Consider the following 9,968-nt stretch of genomic DNA (forward strand, 5'->3'; position numbering starts at 1 on the left):
TCCCAGGTAGCAAGAACAGCTTGTCTGGCATATCTGAGAGAATGTCTGTGACAACCTCAAGGACCATGCAATATACTGTATTGCAATAGACAATGCAATATACTGTATAGAGTATATTGCATTTTTTTAAACAATGTTTTATTGCTGAATTAATCTGTTTACTCCATCCTTTTTAAATCTTCAGATTGGGTTTATTAAGTTGTCACTTCTTTAGGTTGCTGATAATTTATGATTACAATGATATTCTTTATCTTTTGACAATGGCATAAAATTTGAATTTTTTTTCTGGCTTTTAAAAACTGGTTTGTTGTTATTAATTTTGTTTTGGCCCATCTATTTCTTTTATTATTGAGCACAAGTTCATACACTCTTATTATGAATATGCCTAAAGGTCAGTGATGAAGCAATAAAAATTGTAGCATGGATGTACTTGTTGTCAAAACTCCAATTCGGTGTTCCTTTATATAAACAAAGAACTCTTTGCTGTTTTTTTTGCATCCCTTGCCAAAGATTTCTCGTAATCTGCCTTTGCCTGCCTAACCTCCTTTGTAACTTGGTTACAGATCAACTTGTATCTATCGTAGGCTTCTGTGTCACGTTAATTTATATGTATCCCATGCATTTTTCTTCTCTGTCATATGTGTCATTAGTTCATCTGAGATCCATTTAGGCCTAAACCTTGAACAATATTTCTTAGTTGGTATGTAAAGCCTAGTAGCTTCCAAGATAAGTTCTTTGAATGCTTCCCAACATTTCTGTTGGGAAGCATTCAACATTTCTTATTAACATTTCTTTTCTGACTCAAAACAAAGGAAGTTGTGTAACTGCATTTACCATCAACTTTAAAAACATAAGAAACAAAAAGAGTGGGATGCATCCTTTTATCCTAATTTGGGGCATTTGCCCTTTGTAATATTTACCACACCAGTTTGTAGACTGCAAACTGCAATCCAGTTTGTGGAGCACTTTTTTTTTTATGTGTAGGATTGGGGAGGAGAGATTAAATATTTGTTTTAAGTTTTTGTTACTTCTGCATGTTGGGAACAATCAATAGACTAGCCATTTCCCTGATTACTCAATGAAGTAATCAGTAAAATCACAAGACTGAGTAAGAAATAAGCTGTCCGACAATACACAGCCAACACCTATTACAAAATTCTGGTTAGGGTGGTAGATTATTTTTTGGCAGGTATATAGTCTGTCAGCATCAAAACAGTTTGGAAAGCACTACATTAAACTATTCTATATGTTCTGGTAGATTTTGGCTTCTTGATCTGATTAAAAATTTAAATCACTAAAAGTTAATTAATTAAGCATCAAAAATCATATTCCAATGCTCCCATTTTACTGCAACACAAAATGACTATAAAGTGCAAAGGAATAAGGATGATACTGACCCAGAACAAAGAGGACTGGAGGTTGGAGATCATGCCTTCTGATTCAATTGCTGTAAACTGTTTAGGGGTAATTGGTTCTCTCATTACTACAAGCTCTAAAGAGCACTGTCAAGGACGATCATGTGACACATTCTCTTCTCTGACTGTGAGCTTTCATTCTGTTCCGGTTGCAATGGGGTACCATTTGTTTCCTAATTGAAGGACCTGTTGATTTGCCCAATTATCAAGTCAAATTGTGGGCATAGAATATTTACACAATTTTTATGTTGGATGCATCCTTTTATCCTAATTTGGGGCATTTGCCCTTTGTAATATTTACCACACCAGTTTGTAGACCGCAAACTGCAATCCAGTTTGTGGAGCACATTTTTTTTTTTTTTATGTGTAGGATTGGGGAGGAGAGATTAAATTTTGTTTTAAGTTTTTGTTACTTCTGCATGTTGGGAACAATCAATAGACTAGCCATTTCCCTGAAAATCACAAGACTGAGTAAGAAATAAGCTGTCCGACAATACACAGCCAACATTTCATATATAGTCAGAAAGGAAACTAAGGCATGATTCTCTCCCCCCTCCCCCATCAAGTAGATGTGGTGGATTTGGATCTCCACCAAAGGCACAGTCATCCTGCCTGGTTAGCTACACATAACTTGGAACACCTATACCAATAACTGCAATTATTCATAGTTAACTAATACACTAACTATTAGGCATGAGTGCATCTCCATTGCCTTACGGCAATACCCATGAATAACAAGCATTCCTGCCTAGCACATGCCAACATGCAGCCACAGCCAGAAACTCCCTTGCTTTTTCCTCTTCTTTTTCTCTATATCCAAACTCCCCCCCCCCAACTTTTGACTGGCCTGATTTTTGCCACGAGATCAAAACCTGCCTACCTGGTTCCCAATATCACTTCCCCACCAAACTCTAGTCACAACATAACCCTAAGTACTCTCTCTCAAAGGTACACCTGATACCAAAATATATCCACTATGCATCTATGCCTCCGCAACTCTCACAAATACCTCCCCTTTCCTCTATGCAAATGCCTACCATAATACCATCCTCACTTTACTTACCCTCCTGAGCACCCTCTCCCTCCTTTGATCAACTGCATAGCCATATAGGCTTACCCTACATTTGTTAAAATACCACAATCAATCTTACACTAGAAATATTGCCCCTTCTTTCCCCCATTGCCTATGAATGCTACCCTCCCAAAAAATCCTCAACACTCTGCTCCAGCCCACCTTTCATACCACAGCCACAAAACTATACATACAAATGTCCTCCACTAACTGTATCCCCCGCCCAACAGAAATCACACTACATGTAGCCTGGACAACCAGTGGTGGATTTCTGCACAGGCACCTCTTAAATCGAGGGGGCCTCAAATCTCAGGTCTCAAAACAAAAAAAAATAATAAAATTGTTTCGTTTTAAATTTTTACACTCATCTTTATTACCGTTACTGAATAAAACTATAATTTAATATGAGAAGTTAGTAAACTCTTATGCGAATATCCCCACATATTATATGAAATATCTATTGGAATTAAGTGAATCTGAAGTAGAATACATATTATCATTAATGCTAGATTTTATGTATTAATGTTAGATTTGGGAGGGATGGTAGTTGTGTCATTTTTTCATTTAAACATCAGTTAAAATATGTATGAAAGAATTGCACAACCAAAATGATTAAAATCGCAACACCAAATCTAGAGCGCGTGCTATAGTAAAAATGTGCGCATAGAATGCACACTGTAGTGGTACCGAAAATATTTAGAGGGTGGGCCTCAAAATTGAATTGAAAATTTAGCACTTGAGAGACCTGGGGTCTCTCAAGTGCTAAATCTGCCACTGTGGACAACCCTCCTCCAAGGCCTTTACTCTGTATCAAACTTCCTCCTGGCCAGCTGCTTGATAGTCAAGTTTACCAATTTTTAGTCTGGACCCCACACCAAAGGGCAGGTAGCCAATAATTCATCATTCTTTCTCTCATGGTGTTGTTTTTTGTTTCCCAGGTAGGGGCTAAAGTCTCCTTATGGTCAAAATAATGCTGTATGATGATTAAAGTTTAATGATTTCCTGGAACACTGCTTTAGCTTGCCCCCCCCCACCCACCCACACACATACAGAAAATCCTGGAACTGTCCCTGCTACTAAGCGATTGTAGCATGGACAGTCCAGGTTTATGTGCACAATAATAAATATCACGAAAATCACTGTCCTATTCTTAATTAAAAAGCGAATGTGTAATGAGAATTGTTAATTCAAATAGAAAAAGCATTACTTGAAATTATAACTGATTTCTGTCATGTTGTGCGGTCTGTTATGGAAATGCATAAATTTACTGTATATATTAGCGAAAAAGTTTCACGAAACACATATATTTGGGGGTAAGTCTAGTTATTATAAAAAGAATAAAAAATTACCTGCAGAATACCTACCTCAAACACAATGCGGCCAACAGGCTCGCCATCAGCAGTCATATCGAAGAAACATCGCGGCAAAGCCATTGAAAGTTCCCAACTATTAAGCTTTTATAAAAAGCTCAAAAAGACTTATAAAAAGTCAACGGGACCAAAGGCATAAATAACGAAGGAATTCCAAGAGTGCGCAACGATTTGTAATTCGGAAAGAATTTATTCGCAATATTCTCCAATCGCTAGGTGGGGCAATTGTTCTGCACTAGTATCACATGTTCATTTCTAATCAATACTGCATACAAGGCAACTAGCCACAGTATTTCTGACCCTTCATGTACGGCTTGTCCATCATTTAATAGTGGCAAACTTATTTGTTAAATAAACTTCAACTCTATCTAGGTTGCTTGCGGCTACGTTAGTTAATAATTTATGCATTTGCAAACACTTACTGAAATGCATTTTCTAACTGATTTAAACATATATATATATTTTTAAATTCGATGTTAATCATCAGTTCAAGACATGGACGCGGATTGTCCAAACTGAAATAATATAGTAGTGCTACATTATCGCTTCTACAACGATAAAGCGAAAGAAGGAAAAAATAAATAACAATTAATCGAAAGTGGTTTAGTAGGGATAGCCAAGTTTATATTATTTATTTGAGAGCTTAGATTAAACATGTATTTTAGGGGTACAGCGAGCTAAACAAAATCAATAATAATCAAATAAAATTAATTCTATGATGCACCAGTGGGGGATTTTCAGAAATTAATTTTGGTGGTAAAATAATTCTATTACTTAAATTTCTTCGAAAACTTGTTTTTTCTGCGTGAGATAATGCAAAATTTTGAGTAGCGTTGTGTTTCATAGACTGTCAGCAGCATTAGTGGCTTGCAGGTATGCTGCAGCATTTTCGTAGCTATGAATGCGGACTATGTACAAAAGCAGTTATTGAAATTTGTAAATCATGTGACCCATTTCCGAGGAAAACGCCTCTGCCCATAATTTGAAATAGAGTTCACACTGAAATACAAAGTTCAAATACGGATACTTAAACTTAACCCGATACGGAAAACAATTATGCATTTAATTTTACGGTTTCACGTATCTCGATTAAAATCAATGCGTTTGAACGCTGGACTGCAGGTACCACACTAATGCAATATCTTTTAAATGTTTTCCCTCAAAACTTCGTGTCTTCCCTTGCGATCAAAAATTTGCCATCACAGTAATAATAGTGTTTATAGCGAAGGCTATTCAGCATCAGTAGACCAATGCAAAGAAACAAAACTTATGTAGAATCTTCCGTCAAAATAATAAAAATATTTTGATAAATGTAAGAAAATAAAAATTTTCCCGTTTCATATTTTATCTGCTTCTTCCAAGTATTTATAACATCCCTCTTTCTACACGGCTAGGTGATAAAGTGCTTTTAGGGTTGCCAGGTGACCTAAAAAAAAACCGGTTGCATAGAAAATATTCCGCGACTTCTGATTTTGACATTCATGTCATTTACTTTTACCATGTGGCATCATGCTTGGCTTAAACTGCATGCAACAAACGTTGCCACAAAGCAAGTCCAAATGTTCAATGTAGGGAGCGAACTACAAAAGCACGGAATGAGTTCTGTTTTTATTGTTGTTGGCCCATCCTAAGTTTTTTGTGTGCCTGCCTGTAAATTTTAATATGTGCCATTTGAAATAATAAACAAACAAAAAAAAAAAAAGATACATTTTTTTATAATTTCAAAACAACACAAAACATTTAGTAAAATATAAAAATACAAATATTAATTTCTTTCAGGAAAACATGTTATCTTGAAAATTAATCAATTCCAATTATTTTATTAAAAGAAATCAAAATCAATAAAATACATATTTTATATACCATTAATTGCAAAATACTTACCTTTTCCTACTGACATAATACCTTTTAAGTTATTTTTAAAGCTAACTTAATCAAAATTTCTTGCTGCCTGTAAATGAGTTTCATCCCCACTTGCTGCTACTTCATCAAGTGAGGATTCCTTTTTACTTATTTCTAACTGCTACAGCAAAATTTTCTATCCTTTTAACAATAAAAAGCTGTTGTTCAATATACTGTATGCCTTTCTGGACCACTGACGACTGGAAAAATGTTACCTTTTCTGATTTTTTTTTTTGTTAGTTGTTGGTGCATCGGCTTCTGTGGCCATAATGCACCTCCCAAGATTTTTGCAGTACTCTGATCCAAGCCCGAGGTGGGATTCGAACTCGCGACCTTTGGGTTGCCAGGCAGGCACTTTACCCATTCGGCTAGGTCGGTCGGCGCTTTTCTGATGGATCATGTTTCCTGCTATGCTGTGTGGAGGGTATTGTCATAACTGCAGAGAGCAGGGGCATTCCTAGGAGATGTGGTTCTCAGGTGCCAATCGCAATTTGGCACCCCCCCCTCAAAAATATTTATATATTTTGTTGTAATTTTATTCATATAATGATAATTAATAACAAAGTAATAAAATTATAATTATTGACAACAAAATTTACTTAATCACAACTAGTATAAATTAAAAATTAATTAGAAAAGAAACAATGAAGTAAAGGTTATACATACAAAAGTATTATGTTTATACATATAAATCATATAACAAAGAAGAATACAATATCATAGTAAATAACTAAGTAATATTTATTCTTCTTGATTTTCTTATTGAAAAATCATTGACAATTTCAGAAATATTGAAACTGGAAACAATCTTTAAAGAAGGATCCAACAAACTAGTTTGTAAGTCCACACAATGTTTAATTTTGGTTTCTTTATTTAGCGATGGAAACGAATAAAGGTACAATAAAAAATTCAAACTATTATTATTATTACCTTCAATTGTTTGAATCTTTCTTCTATTTGTAAAATCTAGTAGGACAATAAAAATTTATTTTGCATGAAGCTCCAGGCGAATTTATAGTTTCATAATTACTTTCATAAAGAAACATTCTTTTCTTTTTCGTGGTTGTATAATTGAGACTAGTAAATCTACGAGTTTCGCAGTCTATTTCATTAGCAGTAGATGTTGCTTCATTTAACATATTTTGAAAACCATCATCTGTTCTAGATTCTTTAAAATACTCACTTAATTCATGTAATATTTTTATGATTGTTGGTACTGACATGTTGAAATTTTGCATCCATTTGCTAACAACATTGATTTGTGTTAATATATAATACCATATTACAAGAGAACAAATAAATATATAAGATCTGATTTTTGACTCTTGATTTTAAGCTAAGGTATTTAAGCTAAGTAAAAGTTGATTTTAAGCTATGTAAAATTTAAGCTAAGCTATACATACGATCTAGATCTGATTTTTGTTATTAACGATTTAACTACATTTCTAGAATCATTATCACAGGAAATATCTGTATAGATATTGTATAGAGCATCATATATTTTATCAAGATTGAATTGAAGGACTTTTTTGGCACCAATTCTACATTCTCATTGTGTTTCATAATTTATTGTAAAATTATTAATTTCACAGTTTATTAATAGTGAAATTTATTAAACAATAAATTCAAATTTATTGTTGGAAGTTGAGATTTTAAGACACTCCAACGATATGTCAATGCTGAAAAAAGAAAATAAATTTCATAGACAATGCTAAAAAAATCCTGCACAATTTCCTAGAAAAGTACTGTGAACAGTGTTTCTGGAAATTTTTTGACCAAGCAAGTACAGCCATGTAAAAAAACAGGTGGAGTCCACCTGGACCTCACGCGAGTATTGAAGGTTAATTTATATCGTAAATTTTATAGTAGACAAGCATTATGCACACATCAACAAAAGCTCAGTAAGATGTTTTTAAAATTTTCTTCATACACGTGTGTAAGTTTCAGGTTTTCAGGCACCCCTTGAACATTGGTCTATGGGTGCAGTGCCCCCAGCACCCTCAGGGCAGCCCATCCCTGGCAGAGAGGAATAACCCCGATGGCCTGGTACAACAGGAACAGGCAGGTGGCGGCAGTGTTTTGGTTGTTGTTGTTTGTTATTTGGTTTTTAGGAGCATTAGCAACTAAGGCCATATTGTTCCAGGGATATGTGGTGGTCATTCCCTGACCTTTCTGCATCCTCCGTATTTGGTGATCACGGGCTCGAACCTCGGTCTAATCAAGAAGCGTGTGCTACACACTACTACACCTGGCTATGGAGGCATCTAGTGTTTTGGTATGAGGGCTGTTTTCTTGGGAATCTCTTGGAGCCCTCATATTCCAGGATCACACTCTGAATGTGAAAAAACTACCTACCTACTGTGGCTGAACAGGTACACCCCTTTGCAGTGACTGTCTTGCTGGATGGCACAGGTGTGTTCCAGCAGAATTATGTGCCCTGTCATGTTACCGGTGATGTTCAACAGCGATTCATTGAACACCAAAGTGACTTCCAGGTGTTATATTGGCCAACAAATTTTCCGGATATGAATGGCATAAAACATCTCTGGGACTATGTGGATCTACAGATCTGGTGTTTGGATTATTACAGAACTGTGGGTGCAGTCCTGATATGGTACAACATACCTCCCGCAAATTTTCAGAGGCCTTATAGAATTTGTACCTCACTATGTGGTGGTACTAGTGGCTAGAGGAGGTCATACGTACTATTAGGTATGTGCAGTGATGAGCTGGAGTCAGTCGGTTCACACTGATTCATGCAAACTGGTTGTTACAATATAAAAAAATATAAATTTTTTTTATATTGTAAGAAACATGTAAAAATATATTTTTTTATATTATTATTGCTAAGTACGATTCTAATGCATTGCCACTTCTTATGAGAAAGAAACAAAAAATACTGTGTTATATCACTTAAATCAGAACTTTTTATAGGGTGCCAAAATCTTAATTGGTTATTAAGATTTTGGCAGCTCATCACTGGGGAGGTGGTGACATTCTTTTGATGTCCTTCTTCTTTAAAATGTTTTATGGCCATTAAATATCAGATATGGCAGTTGAAATAACAGATGACTGTTTTTTCAAAAGGTTTCTATGTGTTGTGCATTCCTTCTATTGAAATCCTAAATGTTTCATTATTCCCCATACAGTTTTTCGACATTCACGTCTTATATCTTCTTTTCATTTGCTGAGAATTTTCTTTATCATAGAAACTTTGCTTTTTACAGCATAAAACTCATTGAAGACTCTTCGTATTATACATCTGTTGTAATCATTAATATGAACTTTTGGAATGCAGATGGAAATGTTTATTTGGTGATTTCAACAAATTGCCTTTAACTTCTTAGCATTAGTAGAGGCATATGATGCAAGAAAGCAAGCTTATGCAGCATCAGCCAAAAAAAAAACCACTTCCACTTCACCCCTCTGTTCATTCGAAATACCAGTCCAGCTGAGCCTTAAACTTATTTAGGCTATCAACTTCTACGACAAGGGATGGAAGTCTGTTCCACCAACCAATCACCCGCTGGCTAAAGGCAAATTTCCACACGTCTATCCTACATCTATCTTTCCTCAATTTGAATTTATGCCCTCTCAGGTGATTATTCTGAGCAAGAGGAAGAATCCCATCAGCATTGAGCATTCTCCAACCATTCAAGGCTTTATACACCTCTATCAGATCACCTCGCTGGTGCCTAGTCTCCAGACACTGTAATTTGCAAAACTTAAGCCTTTCTTCATAAGAGCACCCCTTTGTTCCATTCACTAATCTTGTTGCCCTTCTCTGTACTAATTCCAGCAGCTCTACATCCTTCTTGAAATGAGGACTCCAGACCTGTATACAGTACTCTAGGTGTGGTCTGACCATTGCCTTATACAAGGGAATAATCACCTCCTTATCCCTGCTAGAAAAATTCCTATATAACATTGACAATACACCATGAGCTACTCTTGCAGCCCTCTGCACTGCTCAGAGAACTTCATATCTGCCTGCACAACCAAGCCCAGGTCCCTTTCGATGTCTACCACTGTCAGTGTAGTACCACAGAGTTGATATGTTGCTCTGGGGTTGCTGTTTTCCATTTGTAGTACTTTACATTTGTCAATACTAAACTTCATTCGCCACTTCTCAGCCCATCTGCTCAACCTTTCCAGATCCTGGTGCAGCAGCATAGTATCAGTAGTGTCCTTGACAACCCTGCCAACCTT

General features: G+C 35.8%; 1 protein-coding gene across 1 annotated transcript in view; it reads right to left on the reverse strand.

Moving 5' to 3' along the window:
- LOC150088201 (peptidyl-prolyl cis-trans isomerase-like) overlaps positions 1-4,194 on the reverse strand; it is a 127,955-nt gene extending 123,761 nt beyond the window's left edge. The window contains exon 1 of the mRNA XM_090369381.1: positions 3,852-4,194. Coding sequence (XP_090225507.1) covers positions 3,852-3,920 — 69 coding nt within the window. The 5' untranslated portion in view covers positions 3,921-4,194. The remainder of the gene's footprint in view (positions 1-3,851) is intronic.
- Positions 4,195-9,968: the final 5,774 nt, after the last annotated feature.

Source organism: Mastigoproctus giganteus, chromosome 3 (genome assembly GCF_048544385.1).
Source record: "Mastigoproctus giganteus isolate SK-2022 chromosome 3, ASM4854438v1, whole genome shotgun sequence".
In the NCBI taxonomy this organism is placed as follows: Eukaryota; Metazoa; Arthropoda; class Arachnida; order Uropygi; family Thelyphonidae; genus Mastigoproctus; species Mastigoproctus giganteus.